Source organism: Parambassis ranga, chromosome 15 (assembly GCF_900634625.1).
Source record: "Parambassis ranga chromosome 15, fParRan2.1, whole genome shotgun sequence".
NCBI lineage: Eukaryota > Metazoa > Chordata > Actinopteri > Ambassidae > Parambassis > Parambassis ranga.
In genome coordinates this window covers 15,854,455-15,879,505 of record NC_041035.1, presented here as the reverse complement: position 1 = coordinate 15,879,505, position 25,051 = coordinate 15,854,455, and the positions used below count along the sequence as shown (strand labels likewise).

General features: G+C 40.7%; 1 protein-coding gene across 6 annotated transcripts in view; it reads right to left on the bottom strand.

Annotated features, from left to right (window-relative positions):
* The window catches only part of LOC114447828 (neurexin-1a-like), a 212,632-nt gene that overhangs the window by 64,572 nt on the left and 123,009 nt on the right, over window positions 1-25,051 (bottom strand). For all 6 annotated transcript variants that reach the window (XM_028424324.1, XM_028424325.1, XM_028424320.1 and 3 more), the window contains one exon: window positions 10,890-11,071. In XM_028424324.1, the coding sequence (XP_028280125.1) occupies window positions 10,890-11,071 (182 nt within the window). The remainder of the gene's footprint in view (window positions 1-10,889; window positions 11,072-25,051) is intronic.

The following is a 25,051-nucleotide window of genomic DNA, read 5'->3' as shown; positions in this document are numbered from 1 at the left end:
GGCTTGTTACTTGGGTGTCAGCGGTACAAATCTGGCAACTAATGTCCGTGAAGCATCTGTGCTAATTAATTTTTATAATGATAACTTGCTAGGTAAATATTTAATTTGAGCAAAATGAAATAAAAATACAGCAAGCAAACATAATGTAGGTGCCTACAAATTTGATGTTGATGTTGATAGCCACTTGGGAGACAAGAAGTATGCCTTTTGATACCAATTAGCCCAGCGTGTAATATGCAATTTTTCAGTGTTAGAGTAAGTGTCATGTCTGTGTCTGATGCCTAAAAAACTGCTGCTGAGTTTTGGAGCAACGCAAAAAAAACAAAAAACTTTTCACTGCCATCTGTTTAATGCTGATGCAGTTGTAAGATCCTGGCTCTTGCCATTACTTTGTCTTTAATCTACAGCACCTATTAAGATTTCATGAAGTGGTAATGATTATACAATTACTTCCAGCATGGAAATACCATAATAATGACTGCGACGACCAAGGTTTGTGAGTTTATTGAGTGGATGTTTATGGATTAAAAAACAAACACACAGAGAGAGAGACTGGCTGACGGACTGGCCATCGATTTGTGCAGCTATTGACTGAAGAAGGGTGGTGGGCGACACTGGCACTCAATAGCAGTTACATTTTCATATAAATAACGGCACCGTTCTGGCCTGTAATTGCCTCAACAATGACTACATGGATGAAAGAGTTGGCATAGAGTGACATTTATTGATTATGAAGGTGCTCTGCTTCAAGCTTTGGACAATAAGACAACACTCAGGTGACATCTCCAGCCCATCTGACTCCATCCCCCATTAGGTTCCGAGGTTTCTCTCTTTTTTTCCTCACATAGGTTAAGCCATACGAAGTGCAAACACCTTCACAACACGCAGTTTCAATGTAGATGTTTTGGCTTTATAGCTAATCAGACATTATAATGCTTCAGTGCTAAAGGCAGATTAAAACTTTGACTTCAGTTGTTAAGCTAAGTCTGGATCGAGCAGAGACATACAATTCCCACAACAATTTTCTACATCTTTTATAGCTGCTCCTTGTCAGACACAAGGCTATTTTGCACAATGCACGGGTGTATTAAAGAGTTAAAGAGAAAGAAGATACTTGATGCATAACAGATTTATTAGGCCAAGTGAAGGGAGGAGACGACGAGAAGAAAATGAATTAGGCCTCACATGCAGTTTTAATTACTGTTGTCAAGGTGTTTGCTTCGCCCTTCTGGGAAAAGCAAACCAAATCATCACTCATACCAGCTACTTAGAAGGCCCACAGAATGAGCCATAAAGTTTAACACCTTTACTATGCAGCAACATTTACTGCAACATAAACAAGACCTCTCCATCTCCCCTTCCTCTCCCGAGCTGAGGATTGCTGCATGGTTGATAAACTGAGCAGAATGAGGCCACAGATCCAGAGGTGCCATTCTCACCTCATGTGCTTACCTGAGGGATGGAAGAGGACAAAGGAACAACATGTGCCTGTCTGTTTGATCTCCCCTGTATGACGTGCAGTGCACATGTAGGCTGCTGACACGTCATGGATTGTTTGCTCTTGCAAAGGCAGCACTGCTGGACTTCACTGCGCAGCTCTTATTATAGCAGGGAGGCAGAGGAAGATTTTCATGCACATGTGCACTCGCTAACACACACATAGCCTTTCCTTTGATGAGGCAGTAGAACAAACTCTCTATGACCAGAGGCTCAGTTAGTGCTTGGCTGCAATGTAACTCTCTTATAGCAAAAACAGAAGACACTGGCCAGACACTGCCCTAAGAGCAATAACAATGATGAAAATACACATCAGTCTTGCAATATTTAACTCGAATGTCAAGTGCTGCTTGCCATATAATTGGAGTTAAAGTCTCTTTGTTTCTCAGTTGGCCCTCAGTAATATTGACTGGTAGCAATGGAGAGGGCCACTAAATCCATTATTCATAAATGAAAACGAGGGGACAAAGGGGGGATGAGTGTTTCTGCTGACAGTGTGGTTGCTCTCTCAGAAGCCTTAGACATTTTAAAAGCGGATACAGTTCCCCACCTCAGCAGCTCCAGTCAAGATTGGTTTCAGTCGTGCTGATTGCCATATGTCTATATGATATGTCTTGCCTCTTAGTCTCTACAGTGGCTTCCTGCTGCTCATTTACTCTTAATGTTTTATGAGTCTGTGTGGTTTATTGGTGAAAGCAAACTGTAACAAAGAAACGTCCTTTTCTTCTTCCCGGAAGATACAACAACAACACATGCTCCTCGGTAAAATAAGACTAAAAAAATTCAATAGATCTGGCCTCAAGTTATCCGAGCTAGACCACCACCAACGAAATACAACAGTTCGCCCACTGTAGCACGCAACAAAATATTTCCACAGCAGCACATAATTAAAAACAGCATGCCTTCTGTATAGTATTACATTTATGTGTGGGTAATGGACTTGTATGAAAAGCACAAGGGGCTGGAGATGAGAGCGTGTAGCAGTGAAAAAGGTAATTAAGTTGACCAAGAACAAGGCAAGCCGTCTCTTAAATATTTCATACAGCCCCACACAAAGCAATGAAGCCATCGACAGCAGGGTACCAACAACAATTATTGAATAATTAGCTGAGAAGCAACCTAGAAGGAATATATAATTTATATGGTAGAAACTGTACAAGTAATTTTAGTCCTGGCCAAGTCTAAAGCTCTCTAACATATGGACGTTGAAGAGTAAGAGCAGCAACAGACACGACTGAAATTATCTTGTAAGGCAGTTGGAGTCTCAAATAAAAATTGGTAGTTCTTAAAAGGCATGGAGAGACTCTGTGCTTGTGGCCACAGCAGTTTTTGATCCTGTGCCATGTGAGAAGCTGTTGCCAGATATGATTGTGTTTTTAGAAGTCCCTCCTAACAGACATCATCAGATCATGGCACATCAGGTTACGACTGAAATAATCATTTTGTGTCCTCGTTGAGTCATAGATAATTTGGGCAATGGCCAATGTTCTGACGTAGCAAGCGAGTATCCAAATAGTCGTTAACACTGCTTTTTCTGTCCAGCAGCTATTGTTCATAAACAGAGATAGATGCAGTCACAATTTTCATAATCATATGGGAGAGGTATTTTTTGTTCCAAAATCTTATAATGTTATGATGTTTATATGCAAATTATTATCTTATAGAAATGAAGTCATGTTGTATCATATGCATATTTTGCAGTTTATCATTGACCTATTTTACAAAGTAACGTGTTTATCCTTCCATATTTGTTCAGCGTATTCTGTATATGGTGGCTATTTGCTATAACTGAAGGGAAATTCTGATAGAGAGACTGATTCGAAAGAAAATGAGATCCATATGTGATTGCTGGGAGACGCTGTACTTCAGCTCACTGTAATGGAGTGAGAAAGAGTGCGGCTATTTTTATCCAACCCCGAGGCCTGGGGCAGCTGTGTCAAAAGTCAACAACTATGGTGACTCCACGCTGCGGCACTCCGGTCCCAAATGCACACAAACTCTCCGTACTGCTTACATAACCACAAATGAATAGACACACAGAGACCTGACTTTAAGTTATCTGAAAATAATTTCAAACACGTGCTTAAAATGTGAATGGCCGAGCTCAGCGGGCTGCATCCTTTACAGCAACTGTCTGTAATAACAAAATATTAGATGACAACAAATAGAATGTCAACGGTCATAGCCTTGTAACCCAGCACAAAGCAAACATGTCTGATGGTGTAACATTGACGATGAAATCAAATTTACCCCATGTTAGCCATGGCAATATTGTTCCGTACAGGGCAAGCCCATAAACTATTGATGTGCAGCTTTGAGAATGACAAGCTGTACTCACTGTGATTTGTTACACTAATAAAAGTGAAGACACATTATTGTCCTGCCCTCTCAAATACACATACACACACATCTTCCTCCCTCTCTCACTGTCTTTCTATTTCTTTCTCTCTCTCTCTCTCTCTCTCTCTCTCTCTCTCTCTGTCACACACACACTCACCCCTCTTCATGGACCACTTGGCTTTGTAGTGGCAAAGAGCTTGAACAAATTGAGAAATGATTGGAATTGAAAGATGAGTAATGGTGATTCTATAGCGCTGTCCCTTCTCAATATGGAGATGATGAGATTTGATTCTTTGAGGTCAGGTACATCATCTGAGCCGAGTGGCTGTCCCGTCTATGACTAAAAGAGATAGGAGGCTATTCACTCTCACATACACTCTTTTTTTTCCTATGATCAGTCGCGGCTGACATAAAATCAATGCTATACTTACCAGGACCATTACCATGCTGTTACCACTATTTATCACCACTTAAACAATTAAAGCACAAACTGTGTGTTGACCCTACAAATGAAAAAGGGCAATCCTTTATAAGCATTGTTGTGTTTTGTTACTGTCTACTCCCCATGCATGTTTGGGAGATGAGAAACTAAAGCCTTGTTTAGACTCTCAGCCTAAATCCAATTTTCAGATATCTGATTTTTAAATCTTAAATATGGTTTGAAATGTGATTGCAATCAGATTTCTTGGCACCAACCACTCTTTTGTTTTCAAAATTGGATTTCACAATGCGAGGCACAACATGAACTGCTGAACATGAATACTGTAGCAGTGTGGTGTTGTTGCAAATTGAACTGGGCACATCTGTGCGCTTATTAGAAATAGCATAGTAACATTTGATCAGCTGATCTGCTGAGGTAATGCTAACTGCTGCATTGTACGGTATTAAATCATTATAGGCTCCTACCGTATAATGCTTATCATCTTCACTGCAACAGCTGCATGTTCTTCGGCTTTCTGTTTTAGCTGCTGTGCCACCTCATCTACTACATAGCCAGGGTGGCAGTGATTGATGAGAAGTCATGTCCTTGCTTCATAGCATGCTGCATGTTGCCATACTTGTCATTGTGAACAAAATAGCAAGAGAATGTATGTAAGAGTCTGATTAGAGCTGACATGTTTGTTTTTACCACAGCAGCCCATGCAGATACGTTGATAATGTCTGAACAGTGCAGACACTCTGTCTTTAAAGATCTGATTTGAGAAACAAATCGGATTTGCCCGCAGTCTGAACAAAGGCTAAATGAGCTCAATAAAGCTCTTTCTTCTCTCCTGTCCTTTCAGTGCTGTCTCCTCATCATGGTCAGCAATTAACTCACCATTACAGTGTCATTAGCATAGAGTTTGCACTGCAAACTGCCAAACATACTGACTAGCAAATGGCACTTCTGGTTCCACTGACATTCACTCACACGAGGGGAAAGCAGGGAAAAGAGCAAACTAGTATCTGGTTGTGAATTTAAATGTGGTCAATCTGGCTGGAACACTGAGGCGGGGTTGTTAATATTCATCAACATGTGACAACAAATACACCTATGACAACGCTAGTAGTCCTTAATCCATTGCACAAAAGGAGTGCAGTGAAAAGCAGATTTCATTACTATTCTTTACAAGAAAAAGACTGACTAAAAAGTCCTCAAACAGAAAAAGAATATAACTTTGGCCCTTTGCCATCCATGTCATTCTACTGATGATCCTCAAATTACATGCTCTATTGCTTTTAGACCATTTTGATGAAAGTGTAGAAGGTTGGCAGTCTGAAGATTTTGTCCCAGTGGAGCAGGAAACAGTAGAAGTAAGAGTGACTTGTGTCAGCACAAACCGTGGAAAGTCAAATCAGTTGTGCGATGGATGTGTTTACTCCTACCCATTGTTCATTAAAGCGTGGCAGTTCTATGATAAATAATGTCACAGGGAACAAATCCGTGTTCGGACACTGTTTGTTTAACACCAGGATAGTTTCTAGAGTGAATTTTTAAATGGGGAATAATACTGTAATATATTTTCTAACATTTTGATTCTGCTCAAAATGCATATCATTACCATGGTATTAAGTCCAGTGCTCTACTGCTATTGTTTCCATGGCAACGACAGTTAAAGTATCGAATGAAATATATACTTTAAAACTCTAAGTGTGACAACTGTTCACATATAACAAACAAAATATAATTACAATTTATTTTCACCTAGAGATGTAATCAAACACACTCATTGAGCGCCCACAAACAAATAAACATGTGTTAGCTACATTTCTTTTCTTTTTCTACTTGATGAACATACTGTGTTGTTATAATATTAACACTTTAGAATAATAACAATGTGTTTCAGTTGCTTAAGAGGTCTTATAATAATTGACTGATGTGCCATGACTAAGCAAGCAATGGTGGAAGCTATATGCAGGGTAATCCTGTGAGTATTGCATGCAGGTCTGTTCTATGGCTTTGTGCAGTGCGAGCATGAGAGGTAATTACTGGGTCTGAGACCTTAACAGGAGTAGTGGATGTGAATAAGATCCCTTTCCCTGGGCAGGTGTTTTTAATAGGAGTATGGGGGATAGCGTGACAACAGTTTTCTCTTGAGACCTGCAGCACCGCTCCCAGGTAACAATCTCACCTGTAGCATCAAATCAGACTGAGCAGTTTTCACTTAATGAATCACGCGATGGTGTGTATATCAAAGCTCTATGTGAGGTGAACTGCAGCAAACATAAAGTGTGACAAAGTCTTTCTTCAAAATTGAGATACACAGACATTCTGTCTTCAGAAGCCATTTTGCATGATTAATAGTGTAGAGTAGAGGAGTTGAAACTGCAATTAAAGGTGTCTTCCATCAGAAGGAAGAGCCCCTTTTCTGGTAGTCAGCTAAAGAAGGACCGAGGGGAGCAATGCTCCACCGGAGAAGTCATTATTTCTCTACCATCCTCTCTGCTCTATGGAATACATTAACTTCACAGTGTTACAGTCTTAGCCAGAGTGCCTTCATTGCCTGTTTTTTTAAAGGGATGCATGCAATTAAGAGAAGGGAGAGAAGAAAGCACTTGGAATAGTCCCCAACCCACACAGAGATTGAGTGCCAGCACAAAACAAGCTCAGTGGGGCCCCTGGGGCCCCCACATGAGACTGAGGAGAGCCTCTGATAGGTGTCAGTGCTGCTCATTGACAACAAAAAAAGGGAGAAAACAACTGCAAAGCTTCCATTTCACAGAATAAATGGCTTCCTCAAAATGTACAGATGGATTTCCAATAACAGACATCCGGCCTTGTTTGTGCGGAAAAATAAATGATACCTTCTTTGTGGGGGTTGAGATACCTTAACACCTAACCTTAATATTCTGCAACATTGTACAGCATTAGAATGTTTTACAGAGAAGGTAGTGCACACCCACATCTTATAAACTTTGTTCCAATTCTCCTTCTGTATGGATTACACTGCTGCAAAGACCCACCAAGGATCATTACATCCATAATTCCCTGTTTTGCATAATGTCATTGTGAGTATTTCTCTGGATTTGACTTTCAGCTAGTGCAATTAATTATATATACGTGGAATTCTTTGCCGCGGCACACTATCATGTACAGACAAGTCTTATATCCATGTGGGATACTTGTTCTACTAGCCTCATGAATATGCTTCACCTTAGAAAACGGTAAAAGGGATTGTGAAGAATCATCATAATTGGAGAAGCGGTTGGAACATTATTATGAATCTAGTCCTTCTTCCATGTGCGCTACAGTAATGAGCCTGAGGAAAGTGATTGTCGTACATTTGATGGTTCGCTGACTTCACAGTCATTGTCTTTATCTGCGATGGAAAGGAGAGGCGGGGGAAGGATCACAACTCCTCTGAGGTGCATTTAAATCATAGTCTCCACATATTACTCAGAAAATTCCCTCTTGAGAGTGTGAGCTGAGATGGCGTCCTTCAAGCCCCGCTGGGTTTCCTGTCATCATGAAATGGGAGCAGGAGATTAGGCGGGGGGGAGAGGAATGTAGAGGATGGAGCGGGAGGGGGGTAAATACTGAAATCTGGTCTAATCCCATCTCATACAGCTGAAGATACACTCCTCCAAAGACATGACTGTTCACAGCTGAGGTAAGTGAAGGAAATGAGGGGAATACCATTGGGAGCCACACATTGTTTGGAAAGTGTGCATCTCTAAATTACACCAGGAAATGGTTTATACATATTCAGAGATGGAAATCAACAAAATTATTTACCTGAGAAAATAGCAGAATTTGGTCAAGGTGACTAAATCCTACAGGCTTCCAGCACACGGTTCCCACACACCAGGCCACAGTTCCAGTGCACTGTGCTATTATTTCATATTACAGTATAAGTCGCTAAGGGTGCAGTTCAACTAGATAAGGTTTACGCAGGTGACTAGCTGAGTGCTGCTATTCTTGCATAAGAAACGCATCAAAGTGCCAATTTTGCACAGCTCATTGTGTTTAATGGAGTGCTGTAAAACACGTCCTTTCCAGTGTAATTAATGAGGAGATGACACAAGCGTGAAACACATATCTAGAGGGTTTGTATCATAAGTATTCCGATTTCATAATATGTTGTGATTTAATTTTCTGCTATTCTTCCATTTGGCTGCAGCACAATACCCTCTATGGCTAATAAATCGTACCATCAATTAGTTGAAATGCCTCAAATCTCAAAAACTCATTTAATGGCCCAATTTGCATGTTAAATTGATATTTTTACAAACTTTATATAATAGAATCCAATAGACTATTTGACAAAACAGTGTTGCAGACTTTAAATACTCAGTATCAGTACATGTCATATATGCTATTTAATAGCTTTCTTGCTTATCAAAAGCACGACTTTCATGCCCCCTGCTTGTGCCTCTTTCGTCTCGATAAAACTCTTTTTTTTTCTCTCACGCTCCTCTCATTTTCTAATGAAATGCAACATTTCACAAAGCCCCCAGATTAATGTGCAGAAATAAATAAATAAGTGTAGGCACTGAGTGACTGCTGATGCGAGAGGAGAGGGGATTCTCACAACCCACTGCCCCTGCTGTAAGAACATGCCTTATCAACAATTTTTCCCTGTAAAACGTCAATGGAGTGCTTCACATTTTATCAACAAGGCTCTGTGTTCTTCTGCTGTAAGCTGCGTGATCTCTCTGTCTTGTTATATCACGTGAGACTCACCTCTCTTTCTGTGTGAGGCTGAGGTCTGTAACCTCTAGCATTCATCACCAGTACACGTGGCTTACAGGCTGAGACTGTCCATGTCTATTTCCACTAAGATATGACCTTTGTCTTTTTCTCTGAAAACACCTTTCTTTGTGTTATCTCTAATGCAAAGGAAGAAGAATGTTGTGATGGCACTTGCACACATGTTTCATGGTGCCCACATGCTGCTGGTATCTAGTGCATTAGCTGCAATAATTCTAGGAGTTCACCTTTACTTGTAGACACAAGGGTCTGAACAGTAATTACCTACGTGATATTTACGTTAATTGCAGAAGTGTGTGAACTTTACAGGAATAAGTTGGCAAGAGAGTGTAATATATAAGCAAGCTTAGTAATTCACAGTTGTATTAGGATGAGCTATGTTGTGCTGTTTAATATAAAATGGTGACCACATTGGACCAGACACCTTTCATCACTCACATGAGAAGAAATATCTATTTTTCTTTTTTTTTTTATCTCTGTACAGGTGTTTCATGCTGGTGGAACGGAGCCCAGAAAGCTGCAGAGGGACTGGAGTGGAGCATTTGCACATCTGAGTGAGTACATCTGTCTTTATACAATCATATTCCAGTTTATGTCCTTTTGAACATCTTGGTTGTGTCCCTGTGTGGCATTTAGTGATGTATGGTCTGCATGAAATAGGCTGCCTTTAAATTGGCCAACTACTCCTGGATTAAAACTAGAGGCTAAATCTCATCTGCCCAGAGGCTCGGGGAGTAGAAATTGTGGCAAAAAAGCACTTCCACGCAGAGTGAGTACGGAGGTGTCTCATAAGAACAACATCACAGCTACTCTGTGTCCTCAGGACAGGCCTGCTTATGTCACTGTGTGCTTACTGTATGTGTGAATCTCGATGTGTGGGCAGCTCCGGTTGGGGCAAACTTCAAGACCGATTTCATGTTTGCGTGTGTTTTGGTCTGTAGATTTCCTCTGTGTCTATGTGTGCAATGTTCCTGTATGCTCCCGGCCAGCATCAGCGATGTTGTCAGTAAGTGGGTGCTAGCGAGTGGAAGGTCATGTGGTCGCCAGCAGAATTATGTTCAGGTCAGAGATGCACTGTATGGAACCAACCCTTATTACCACACCATTTCCCTCTGGTCCTGTTGCACTCTCATAACATCCATATAACATGTAGACAGCGGGATGTGAACAAACACAGGCAGCATCCCATCATTCACATTACAGGCTGTACTTGCTATTAAATCACAACTTTTTGTTATTATATAATTCATCCCTCTGGCTGCCATGTTAATACTCTCCACCTCTCTTCTCATGTATTTAATACAGTAAGTAAAAAAAAAAAAGGTGTGACATTTTCAAGCATTTGCAGTTTGCGATTGGATTTACTGTCACACTATGGTTATTTTACTTATATTTCCAATTTGTTGATGATTCAGTCTGACACAGGTACAATTGATTTATTTATTTTGATCCCCTTTGCTTTGTTGCTTTGTAATCCTGTCCGGCTGTTGCATATGGTATGCTTGCAAATATTTCACGATAAAAGCCCTGCCAAGAAATGAGGCCTTTTATCATTTTAAACGCTAGAGGGCTTTTAATTAGCAAGAGTAAAATGCTGAGGTTGTAATAACAATGAAAATGCCTGTCAAACACACACTCGCATCATTTCACTTGTGTCGGTGTGGATTCTGACTGGTGCAGTGTGATGTCGTCTCGTCCAACTGTTTGGACAATAAACAACTGTTTATTGACTAAAACCTTTTTAACTTTGGCAGGAAATAGTGTGTTGACATTATAGCAAGAATTATGTTTGGGGATTTTGTGGTGTGTAATTTCTTCTGGAGCACTTGGCAGCATGTTAAGTAATTTAATTTGGACTTACAATATGTAGCTTCAAGAAGTCTCCGAGACCAGAGGAGCTATCCACCCTCACCAGGACAGCATCCTTCAGGTGTGTACTGAAACCAATGGCTAGTCGGTCTGCCCTCGTGCTGGGACGGTCATTTGGCGGCCACGTGTATGTGATCAGTCCACCATCTCTTCCAAATATGTAAGTTGTTCCCGCTAGAGATAAAAAAAAGAGGAAAAAGGGATAGAAAAGAGCAAACAGGAGATGTTAGTGGTGTATTCCCTTTTACAACTGTGTACCAGGTGTGAATCACTGACTGTCAACAGAAAAACATTATTAACACAGCAAAGCCGGCATCAGTGCCGTGTGTACTGAGCACCGTCAGTCTGGAGTGTTTTATTGTGCTGAGTAATGACTTTGCAGAGCACTGAGCAACATATCACTCTTGAACAGCTCTCATCCCCGTCTGAGAGTTTAAGTACACTCATGTCAATTCATGAGTAGGAGAAAATTCTGTGAAAATGAGGGAGGCAGGTACTGGTGCCGCTTCCCTCATAATGCTGCACAATTACTCAGTTTTACTGCCACAGCCTGCTTCACCTCTAGAGAGAACAGACCACAGTGAATTTTGCAATTCCCCCCACCCGGGTGCCCAGGTAACCAGCATGCCAAACGGGCACCTCCTCATCTCACACACTTCATTAGCAGCCTCAAAGGCAGACACAGCCAGCAGCGGTATTGACTGACTGGTCCAATTATGCCCTTCTTGTGACCTCCAAACCAGCTATTTCCTGTCTCGCTGCATTACCTCATTGTCTTTGGCCACTGTATGAAAGGTTTGGACATGACCTGGTGGATGGAAGAGTGGTTCTAATTACCTAGCTATTCAGTGAGAAAGAGCCTTGCAGCATGATGCCGGTGACCTAGTCAAATTGATGCTTGAAAGTAAGTCTCCACTAATAATGGAAGTGGTCTATTAAAATGCGGAATCCAGTTCATGTGCAAAGTCAGTCTTGTGTCTCATGTTTTGAGATATAGTGTTTGAATCCACACCGCCATCAAAATTCTGAAGGAAGGACCATGTGATTGGGAAATAAATGCCTGTGAGAAAGCCTGAAAATGAATGCAGCTGTCAGATTAGCATAAAAACAGCAATCTTCATGAAAAATTAGACAAGAAGCTCCACTAGTGTGTTCTGCATTTACATGTGTGAGTGTGAGCGAGAAGAAGAAGCCGAGAGAGAGTGTGAGGGAGACAGAGTGCGTTAATATTCATAGGGGCAGGGAGTTAAACAGCCTTAGCCTGAACAATAGATTATAAATCATTCTGACTGTAATTCCAATATTTTCTTGTAAACCAGTTCACAAGGATATAAAGCTATCGATAAATTTTGCATTTATTTATATAATTCTGTTGTTTTCTTCCCCCCCTGGCTTTTCCTCACAGCGCAGTGATTAAAGTGTGTCACTCTGCTCTACTCTCCAGTTCCTTTTCCAATTCCATTCCCTCTTTTGAGTCAATACACACTGTCAACCATTAGCTAAAAAGAATTGCATCATTAATTAACAATAATGTGATTAACAAATGAGGCCAGGACACACAGATCTATGGTGGGATTTATTGTTTTCATAAAGCATAACCCGCATTTGTAAATGATAGAACACTGTAAGCATATTTCTGTTCTCCTAATGGATACAGCGTTATGAAGCTTGATGACTTCTACAAAGGAAAAGACATTATGGTGTAATATATTTGCGAGGCAGGCATCATTTCTTTTTCATGAAGTCTGGCGGCTATCACTGAGAAACTCTTCTTCTTGTTGCACAAATGCATATCTGATGTTGGCCCCCTGTCACAGAGCAATTTCCAATTCATGTTTCTTGTGCTGGACTGTTGTCACTGTCTCTAAATTTCCCCCAGGCCACCTAACACTTGCTCCATGCTCCAGATTATTATAATTAAGTGGTTTAAAACCATGTCACTGTTGGAACTCACTGGGCCCTACAGCATCCCCCCCACCCCCCCATCCCCCAGTCTATTCATACAATTTGACACCCGCTTCATCCCACTGACAGTTTATTTACTCTTGGAGACCTCCAAAAACACCCTAATATAAGCATGCCATAATGCCATAATATAAAGATTGCTCATCATGCTAGTAATATTCTTAAGCTAAAAAGATAAATAGCGAGGCGCAAGGTCTCCAAACCTACTACTAAACAGAAAGTGCAGATGATAAGGTTGCTCTTGTGTTGCAAAGCAGTTTGAAATCCATACCAGCATGTAAGACTATTGGTAAAAACTCCTTGAGGGACTGCTGAGGATTAAGATACATGGAGAAACAGGGCTAATGCACACCTACACAGTGGTGCAGTGGCATGAAATCCGCCGACACGTGCCTGTGTAACTCCAGTGCCGGGGAGTAATTATGCACTGGCTCCATATTTGTTATTTGCGTTTCCTCAAGGGACTCGGGGCCTGATATGGATCTGTTGTAGTCATTAGATACAGTGTCCTGGAAATTCTTGCCTGTTTGTTGTCTCTTTAATTTGACAAGAGTTTCAGTTTATTCCCCACTCACCCACTGTGTAATAAAAAAACAAATGAAAGGACGAGGTACAGGTACAGGCTTTTGGGGGGTGGGGGTGTAGTTTGTGAAACAAATGCTTAGAGGTGCAGTGTTACACAATGCAATACCTGTGAAACAGAAGGTAATTAAGGTTTTCCTTGCTTTACATAATCCCACATGTATTTGTTCATGCATCTTCTACATTCATATGTATTTCCCCAGAGAGGTCATAGTGCACAAACAAAGGCACCTTTCAGACATGTGCTCCTCCCCATTAAGCTGAATGCAGCTGCATGTGTCGACGTTACGTCTGGATTGTAGCTTTTACTTTAACAGGGCATACATTTAAACAACATGCTGTCGCATCAACTGAGATTACAGTTAATGGCTGACATGGAGACAATAATACCTCGTTATGATGGTGTTTTCCCAGTATCCTCGTTACTTTATGTGCATGCAAACATCTAATCCTTCACATTATTCAAAAAGATGCATAATACATGGCAATATCTCAGCACTAACATGTATATAGAAACATTGGCTACATACAGTCCGATTAGCTTTATAAGATGGCACTCATTAGTAGTAAAAAGAAGAACCATTATAATGCTGCCTTCTGTTCTAGTTAGGTTTGGGTGGAAGTCAATGACAGGTCTCATTGTTTTTGTGGTCTTGTTTTTTGTTTGTTAGGTGATGGACCCTACCGGGTGCTGGAAACTGATTACTGATAATGGCCATTCATTGGGCTGATAATTTCTGAATGGCACGGACTGCATGTAGGTGTAGAGGGAATATGAGAACAAGGCTTGCAGAGAGACAGGCAGGAAGCATGAGAGGCAAATGGAAATGTGGAAAGAAGTGCAGGGAGCACATGTTTCCCCTCTCCATTACTGTCGTGGGTGTTTATGAATGAAGCCGTGAGGAACATTAATATAAAAGTGTCTGATGTCTGGATGACAGAATACTTTTACATCACCAGAATGATGTTGCCTGCAATGTTCTGTATCTTGTACCGTGAGCCACTGGGTTGTTTAAGGTTGTTGAGTAAAGTTATGGATCCTGGATCAGACCTTCAAGATGAACTCCTCAACCACACGGCTGTTACATGATAATGAATTAATCTGTCCTCATGTTGGACTACATTGAGAGCTGGCTGCTCTGTGCTATGTCAGTGAACATCAAAGAAGATAAACATTGGCAGATCAAACACTCTGCTTTCATTAAAAATGTAGCACCATCCCAGGAGTTCCACTGCATTTGGCCAAAGAGGTGTGTGGGATAGTTCACTGTAGGATAGCAAACATAGCCCTTGTGTTAGAGCCCTCTCGGCATTGAATTCTCAGTCTGCTGTAACGAATTAGCATTAATATATCAAAGTGACCTACTATAAGCACAGTACGTTTGGTAAACGATGCAGTGTCATATGAAGAGACAGGTGTGAGTAAAAGGAACGCGTGCTGGCTCCATGCCTCGGTGTAGCAGTTGTGGGAGGATATGCAGCCGTGTTGTTGACTCTACTGCTCAGCTAAGGTCAGGACTGCAGACTGTCTTTCCTCTAACCTCCAACACGGCCATCACAACACGCCTCATATTACCACCTCTGCCGAGAAACTGGGTAGGAATCCAATCATAATTACATAGTTGTGATGGAAATATGAAAAGGAGAGATGACATTATAGATCTGCTTTCTGTCAGCACCTTGCACCTTGAGTTTCTATCTATTTGCTGCCATGGATTCCCGTAATGACTGGTGTGCAAAAATAGATCGCCTAGGACGTGGCATATAGTATAGCTTTTTGAAATTAATTTTTGATCATTTCTATGAGATTTTTGAATTGATTTTCAAACTTAGACAACCTCTTTCCCCATGTCTTTTGTTTGTAGGTCTCCACATCTCACACTGTTTTTCAGGTTCATAGCTTTACAGTGGAAATGAGCTTAATAAGAACAACATCAGTGAGATGTGTGAAGCACTCTCACTTGTTTCTAACTTTAACAGGATTAAGCATGTGAACAGGCAAATGATTTGCTACATCCCCACACCATGCAAAAGGACAAAACTATATTAAGGATAACATCGCCTGGGTTTATCTTGGGTCTGCCTGGCCTCGTGGGAGGAGTACAATTAAAAGAAGCTTAATGATGTCTATTGGATTACCATTTCAGTTTTCAGAGAAATCATTAACACGATTTATGAGGACACTATTGTCCAATCCAACACTATCGGTATCTGGTAAAAGAGCTATCTGCGATCAATGCTCCTGAAGATTTAGTGCCAGGAGGGAAAGTAGTGAGTCAACATGATCAATTTTTTTTTCTTCCTACTGTTCTACCTTTGTCTCACTGTATTTTACCTTTTGGGTCAATTAAATGGTCTAGCAGTCGAGGAGATGAATTGGTAAATAGAATGTGGGGTTATGAGCAAAACTGTTCAAACACATAGCTAATTAAATATCTTTTCAGCTGCATGCTCCAACTTGGCAGCAAGTACAAAGCTCTGAATTACAGAGACAGTAGAGTAGGGACACCATTCACACAGCCTCAGTGTATAATTAAATGCTACATCACACCCTATGATCCAAAATAATGATGCCAATACAGTAATATCTATCAGTCTACAGTATATAAACATGTGATTCCACTGTATCATTCTCCTCTTGCCTGGCCACGTGTATTAATTATTATTCAGACCTCTTGTGACATGAAGCAGCAGTAGCAGAAGAAAGAAAAAAAAAACAAACAAACCTGATTTGATTTTTTAAATGTCAAGGGATTATGTGTCTGATATTTTTCCTGTTAGCCGATTATGTAGTCATTTCAGCAGGACACTGTAAGCACTGACGCCAGTGGCCTTTCACAATTCTGTTTTACTTGTGTGTGGCTGTTTTGTTTATGACTACTATAGAATCTATTTTTTTTTTTTTTTATGAATGTGGATGGTGCATTTTGCAACTAAGAACAATGGAGCGTGTTTATTTGGAATGATGTCCAGCAATCAACAAATCGTCAGATCAACAGAATAGATTCACTGCAAATGAGTTTCAGGGCAAGAGTGAAGGCTATAAAGACCGACAGCGCCTGCAGACAGAGGTGGAAGAATGCATGACAGCAATAAGGCGACTCCAGATGCCACCCAGGAGACTGGTTTGTGTCCCATGTCAGATGGTCACTTTGCCGCTTAATTTGATTTTATAGACTAAAGCCCCATGGATATTAGAATTTTATGGTAATAACATTTTCTATACTTTCTATTCTTTGTCCTATATACTACATATATAACATACCATGTCTGTGCTGATCTTCCCTTGGTCTTTTCAGCAGTACATTAACAGCTACAACCTAACACAGTGTGTTTGTAGCATGTAAAAGCAAAACACCTCTTCTGTAAGCCAAAAGATGTCTTCCCGGGAAAAAAAGTCCTAGACTTTAAGCACTATGCTTTCCTGTCGATGCATGGTGGGGCTCTGTGTTGGCGAGGTGACATTTCTGTCAAGGATTTTTTTTTCCTTGTCTGTGCCTGTTTGGTGTTCTGGAGACATGCTGTGAACTTTACTGCTCTAAAGTAGGAGGAGAAGAGCCATGGTATTAAGGATTTTTGCTTGTCCCACTCACCTTGCACGTCTACGTCAACAGTGTGTGGTGCACTGCAGACACATTTCTGTGCTACTTTATCGAGTCATGCACGGATCATGCTCATAGAATTATCAAGTCCTTTTGTGGATATGTAGGCCAATTTGACTTTGATGTAATTCCCTCAAGTTGGAAAAAATAACTTAATTTCTTCCCTCCAAGCATATCCACATGTGGCTTTAGTATGAATAAGGAAAGCCTGGTGGATGCACGTTTGCTTTAGCCACGCTGTCCCTGGAGCTGGCTGCAGGTTCCATTTGGCTCTTCACCTAATGTCACTGAATCATTCCTTTCATTTCAGAATAAAGCTCTTAGCACCAGAGCAGCACAGTACCCTAATATGTTACCTTCTCCCAAGCTAATTAAATTTAGTGCCATATATTCGCTTGTGGCAATTTTGCACCTTTTGCACAAGGACACGAGTTTCCTCCTGAGAGAGTTTTTTTTGTGGTAGATTCCTTTTGTCCTGCACATCAGATTTGTCAGAGCTGTGTGGCTCAGAGCGCACTGCTTTGACCGGTGTTGGTAACACAGTCTTCTCTGTTGCCAAGAGTGTCGCATGTGTGCTGTGAACATCTGGTCACTATAAAAAGTCAGTGTCCAGTCTCTGTGTGTCTCTTTGAATAAATAGAGCCCTGAGTGTTTAGAACAGCAGATGTAAGATGACTGGGTTTAAGAGGGCAACTCCAGATGGAAATTATATAAATGAAAATGTCACAAATTATTACTTTCAAGTCAAGGGAGCATAGTGCTGTTGCCCAAAGTGCCACTATTATATGTAGCTATATTTTAAGATTTTAAAATATGACAATTTCCTCCCACATTCTTGGCATATTATAGCTCTCTCATTTTCTGTGTTATTGTCCCAGTTTCCCTTATCGTCTTTATTTTAGAGTCAAGTTTCTTTCTTCTTTTTTTTTTAAATTTTAAACATAAAGTGAGAGAATGAATGAGCATGCATGTGTAAATGTTAACTGTTTTTCAGTGAATGACTTTGCCTTGACTAAGTCTTTAGAAGTGAGTCATAATAATTAAAAAAATCAAAACAAAAATGAGTCATAATAATAATAAATATTTGTAAAGCCTTTTTTAACATTGATGTAATTCTAAATGACGAAAACAAATACCTGCAGAGAGAACAGACCTTCTTGTCAGGTGTCACATTTGTTTATCTTTTGACCAAATGCTTTGACATGTTAGATGATTAATTGCCTGTCAGCTTTGACTGGCAGCCTCTGCCCATTTGGATAATTAAGCACAGTGAACAACAGCAAATATAAGAACTACTGGTCTGCAGTTGTTTGGAATCTGGGCTTACAGCACCACCTCTTGTGTGTCTGTCGTTTTTTTGTCCAAATGAAGGAAATTCAACTGGACAATGAGAACTGCAAACAGAGGTATAGTGGATACAGCTAGATCCCTGTGGCCACCCCACCACCCAAACCCAATCTCTATTTCTATATCTGTTCATTGTTCCGTTGCAATATAGCGAGGTCCTTTCAACAATTTAAACCTCGCTCTCAAGCACTGATCCTGGAAAAAGCCATTCTCTATATTCGGTTGTGTGTGAGCAGCCCTTTGGGAGGCTGAAAAGACTATGGATTGTTGACTTGTCTTAATCCTCTCTCAGCACAAACAACTGCCTCCTTTATAATGGGATAGACAGAACAGAACCAACAGGCACGGGAAAAGGTTTCATCGCAGGTCCAGGCTGGAACAATCCCGTACATGACAACACGCAGCTGAAATGACAGCACAGCTAACATTTAACGCAACCATTTAAATTAAATATGAGGGGCTAGGATTCTCTCAACAAGATAAAAGACGCAGCATTGTGTGCACATCACATCCATTTTATACATTTGTTATTATACATTTCAGTTCTGCTACAATGCAGTGTGTTGTGTGAGCATGGAGTGGAAACTGAGCGAATTTTGCTAGCCAGTCTATAGCTGCTACAGCTCTATCATTAAACAAACTCATAACATAAAATATTGCAGAGTGCACACATTCTGCTTTTTTCCACATTATTTCTTTTTTTAAGTGATAAATCCTCCTTTCAGTCTTTATCAGAAGGCTGGAGCTAAGCTATTCTCTTTGCAGTCAGCAGAAAGCGAAGTGGACAGAGGTGCTAAATCAACCCAGGGTGCAGACCGCCTGCTTATTTTGTGTTGGCTTAATAAGTCTGGGCATATTGGCATGTATACAGCACAGTCAATACAAACTTTTACAGTTCATTGCCCAGAGACTAATCTTCACCGATGGCCGGTAGGGGATTCAGTTATGGTTACTGTTTTGGACTGAGATAAAATATACACCAAAGCTAATATGGCATTATCTTTATAGGCTTTGTTGTGTTGTAATAACAGTAAATGCAATGTTCTGTCGATAATTCTGACTGTATCTTTCCACACAAAGCTACATGATAAGGAAGAATCAGCCTTAGTCTTAGGACCACACTTGGCAGATATTGTAATTAGGCCATTTCCACAGTATAGCTTTAACAATATCCAGTGACCTATGATCCTTAAGCTCCTTCTAATGAAGACAATCCCAAAGCATCAATTCTGCATAGGACAGCTGACAGTGTCCAACCTGCCTTCATAAGCTGCAAAGGATTAATCCCCCCCACCCCCCCTCACCCCAGCACCACCACTCTCTCTCCCTGCTTTGCTAATTTGATGTAATTAAATTAAGTGGAGACCTAAAGTGGGGCATTGCTGCTTGCCCCCATGATTGGTCATCCTTATTAGAGGGTATAAGATACAGGCTCCAAAATTAGCAGAGCAACAAAACCTAATAAACACGGGGTTAAGTCACACCTTAAGGCAAGTACAGTGGAAAGTGACGAGACAGGGAGAAAGGAGATTTGAGATGTTTGAGGTGTTTTAAGACTTATAGAAGATTTAAAGAGTTTCTTGTTTAATCTTTCTTAATACAATACTCCAATTAATGGAAAGCAGAGGATTATGCACAAAACATTTTGAGGAAAATTTGGAAGGCATCCACTTGGCTAACTTAAGTATTCCACCATAGATGGCTGTGACCCGTTTGGATGTGTACATTGTAACCAGATGCACCAGATGGTTTGTTACACAGAACCATCTGGAAAGTCATCATTAAAGCAGATTTGGAAGGGGCAGGGGCTTGTGAAATACTTGGCAGTGCTTGAATGAAGCACCTGTCTGTTACATCCATTGCAGGCTGACTGTCCTCACCAAGCCTAAACATGGCTGACATTCTTCATAGTGCAATGATGGGTCCACTACCGTTGTTTGGACACAAGTGTGTCACTCAAGGCCTAACAATATATAATGTCACGTAATGGTCTCAGGAAGGTTATGTTAATCTGTAATACAGAAGAACACATGAATCTTGTTACAAGATTTTTTTAGTATATCGTGTGCAGTACCTCTGTGTTCTATCACTCTGTCTTCTGTGTTTTAAAATGTGTTAATTATAGACCAGAGAAAAGATTGCATGTACCAGGAACTCTTTAGACATACATACAACACCTTTGTTCTGCATGAAGCCTCTGAACCTCTTTGAAGCAGCCTTAAACTGTCTATACTGTGATATAACTGAAATCTGCCCTTGCATCATACTGCTGCAGTACTTCACTATATATTAATCTCACACTGCTCTGAAGAGATAAGCCTTCACCTCATCATGACAGGGCCCCAGGGTAGTCAGACCAACCACCCTCGCTCTTCATGGCAGGGGACCATCAATTCATGGTTGAGGTAAAGTTCTACCCCCCTGGGCTGGTAACATTATGCCATGAATGCTCAGTCGACCAGTGGCGCTCGCACCCTCCTGCCCCCACCTCCTTTGCCATGCTCACTTCCCCTACGTCCTAAGTGATACATGAGCCTCTGCCTTGTGGAGCAGAATGGGCCATCTAGGCAGAGCTGACAAGACCCAGTGTCTTAATGGGGCAATACACCAAACGGGCCCTTTGTTACCCTGACCAGCTGCATATCTGCCTCCCCCGCCAACAGCCTTGGCTCTGATAGAAGTGTCTCACAGTATCGACAGCTTCTAATTTACTCTCTCATCATCACTTGCCTCATTTGCTCCTCAGACACAATGCTCCCTTTCTCTCAGTTCAGGTCAGCCATTTTGTTTGCCAGCAATTTGTTGATTAGATTTTTCTGCATCCAGTGTTTAATTTGCGTGCCAGGCAGCACACATATCAAAGTTAAGACTTAAAGAAAATCGGGCATCAGTCGATTCTCAGCTTTTTCATTCCTGCTTAAAAGCCCATTTGACTGAGTGTGTGCCCATCAGACATCAGTACATTTAGTTTCAGTGTGTCTGTGCACAAGCATGTACCAAACATCATAGGCTCCAAATGGTCTCTAGAAGCTGTTGTCTTCTCTATTAGGGAGCCAACAGATGTGGAGTATGACTGCAGTTCTAATTACTGAAAAAGACAAGTGTGGGGGATAATTACACAGTGGAAGTGAGGCAGAAAACAGAGTTCAGGGCCAAAGCTCTGATCTGAGACTAGAGACAATTCTGGCTGCCCATCACCATATGCAGCCCAACCTGTATCAGCACAAATACTACTCTCACAAAGAAGTTACTTAAAAGAACAGACTGTACTAGCATAATCCACCGTTAGCACTATTCGTGAAAGAAAATGATATACCCATCTATACCATGCCTGCATAATTACAATATGGACGTGCAGGAGGAATTTACTTTAATGTTTTAATGTATCTGCAGCTCTACATCTGCCTTCGAGGGGAAATATTATGCAAATATAATAATATATAATAGACAGTGTATAGATGCTTTGAACATAAACAACACTTACAGAGTCAGCAGACACTGTTTAACACATTTTGAGTTTGTGTGATACAGTGTTAAAATGAAATACTCTCAAATATGTGTTCTATGAATTTTTTGTTTTCCAAAAAAAAAAAAACTGGATGCTAATGTGTCTAATTTTTATCTTGTCCTGATGTGACACTGCTTCATTTTTTACTGTTTACTCTTTTTGTAAGCCGTACCCAGGAGACAACAAGAACGCCTTGGCCTTAATTGCAGGATTAAACATCTGCTTTGCTTATTGCTGAGTAGCCTCACTTTGTAAGTAAGCTTACTAAGTGGTGAGATATTATTTAATTAGCTGTGTATCTTATGGAAATGATGGTGTACAATGAAACAAATCTAGAGAAGATCAAGAGAGGAAAAAAAAAAGATCACCAGAAATAAACACTGCATGTGTTGATGTGCCGAGGTGTGTGAGAGGGAGTTTTGTCGTGCAGCATAGCTGCTGCCTTTTGCGATTTATATACAGCTCTGCCTCCCCCTTATCAACAGGCAACGTAGGAGCAGAAGAGAGCTGTACCGTCCTCTATCTCACACACTGATGCCACGCATCTACCAACAAATAAATATATAAACAGAAAAAAAAGAAATGTGCGTGGGTACGCATTGTATTTCCACACTGTTGCAGAATATATGCTAATATTAGCTTGCACTTAGGTGTTAGGCAGGCGTGTTTTTATCAGCCCTTGCCAGCAGGCCTGAGGCTCCAAGAGATGGAAGGAGCAATGAGGAAGGTGAAATCCCACACAATCCTATTAGAGTGGATTAGGGGGCAGCTTTCTTTCTGTTACCACTCTGCTGCAGGTGAGCAATTGTAAATGTCCCCCCTCCCAAAAAATGACATGACTGGTTCTCATGCAGGCCTTCTATTGTGACACAGGACTCCTATTCAGTGTTTTTAAAACCTTCTATTTAACTATAGTTAAGCCAACATACATGATAAAGTTAAAGTAATGATGTGTAAGCTAGGAATAATTATACCACTGTCAATCAAACCACCCACATAGAGGACGGAAGATGGAGTTTTTTTTTTCTCCCTTTCCAAAACAGGCTTGTGAAATTTAAGTAGGGGCTCATTATCGATTGAATGATCAATGGCAATCATACATTTTCGTCTTCTGCAAGCTGGCTTCCACAGAAGCCCTTCCTCTGTGGGCTCCCTTGAGGTTGGGGTTATCAGGCTGTAAAGGCTGAAAGATTTCACCATCTTTTTCATCTGTTTTTTTCCTCTGCTGACCTTTCCCAGAACCAATTAGTCCTTTTATTAGGAAAGCTATCACTGTGCAGTTAAACTACTGTACAGCCTGGGCCATTGTATTTTTATACCTTTCAAGTGCTTTTCGTTATGACCCTTCTTTATATTCTAACCAACGATATGTTACACTACATGAATTTTTTTCCCATGTGCATATTTGCATATACTCACAATCACACCTGCTTGGTTGTGACAATAATTTGGAGTGATCAAGTAGATGAAAGATGATTTAGTATAGAGTTTTGCTCTTTGTGTGTGCAGTGAGCTTGTGTGCATTTCTAAGTGAATGTGCGTGTGAGTGTCTATACAGGCTCAGCTGACACTGTGATAGCTTGCTGCCTCATTATGATGACAGAGAATGAGACTTCTCCGAGGTGACTGAACTCAATTCAGATGAGATGAAAAAAATTTAGGCTTTTGCATTCTTGATCTCCACTTACTTATTTCAGTTTTTTTTTCTTTTCTTGTGTCACTCCCCTGGGAAATGGATAGACATTAATAGAGTCAATCAGAATGTACTGCAGAGAACTATTTAAGCTGTTTCATTAGCATCTTTAACCATTTGGCCTATACAGGTGCATCACTGCTATACACCTCCTGTTGTTAATGCAGTTTATAAAACACACACCACTATATGACAGTTACATTTCTAAGTTCTTTCTTGTTCTTTGTTCTTGTTCCTGAATCTGTTATTCATTTTAATGATGATGACCTTTGATCTTCTCATTTTTAATTATTAAATCAATCACCATCATATATATATATTTTTTTTTATATAATGCAACAAAAATGTGGACCAACATAAACTAAATAACATATAGTACCGGTACATGCATGTTCAATATAGTCAAATACAGACAAGCTAGTGGGAGTGATTCCATTTTTTTTCTGCCATCAGTTGCTTGAACTTAATGCTCTTTCCAGCAGTTAATGTTGCCATGGCAACAATAGACAGCTGTGAGTAATATCTAGCCAACTGCATTTTTTAGTGTCCCTAATGATTTATTGATTAATAAAATGATCGTCAAGACTACATAAATAATGTATTCATATGTATGGAAGGAGTCCAAATTCACTTGCTTGGAGAAGCCCTGGTTTTATTGTTGTGTGCTTCTGTGAAGTGAAATCAACTGAAATCGACACTACAGACTGCACAATCTATTCAACTAAAGTTTGTTTTCTTTTCTTTTTCTTTTTAATTTCTAGACTTACTTTATCAAAAAAAAGTAAGTAGCCTAAGCCAGAGGTGTAAACAGACTGAAATGGGAAGATGTGAGGAAAGAACATGCTGTTGTTGATGAATCATTAAGTGCCTTATGGGTAAAGAGCTCCCTGACTCAAACTCATCCAGGACCTAAGCATGTGAGGGGAGCCGACATCCCCTTGAGTCAAAGTAAGGAGGCTCTTTTTCTCTCCGTCTTCCAAGTCTCTAATCCGAAACCGGACACATTACTCAGACGACCTCTCGCTGCCCACCGCACGCACAGTCATGTCTCATTTCCCTTCATGCCAACCATAGCCTGGTCACCACCGAAACCGCACAGACCACTGCAGGCGCAAAAGGCTGCCCACTCTGTCTGCTTGGATGGGCCCTGTAAAGCAACGAGGGAGCTGGGGGCGGGTTGGCCAGAGTGAAGAAGAAATGAAGTGCACAGAGGAAGTAAGGAAGGGAAACTAGAGAAAGACAGCAAGCTAAGTACCATGAGATGCAAGCGGGTTAAAGACTGAAAGCACACAAATAAAAAAAGGGTGTTTGTGTTCTCATACATCAGAGAAAGAGGAGAATGAAACGACTGCAGTCTTCACTCTCGCCTTCGTGGGTCAATAACTGCCTATGCTCCCTCTAGAGCAGAGGAACATGTACTCAGATCCTTATCAGGGCAGCTATCATCTCCACTGCCT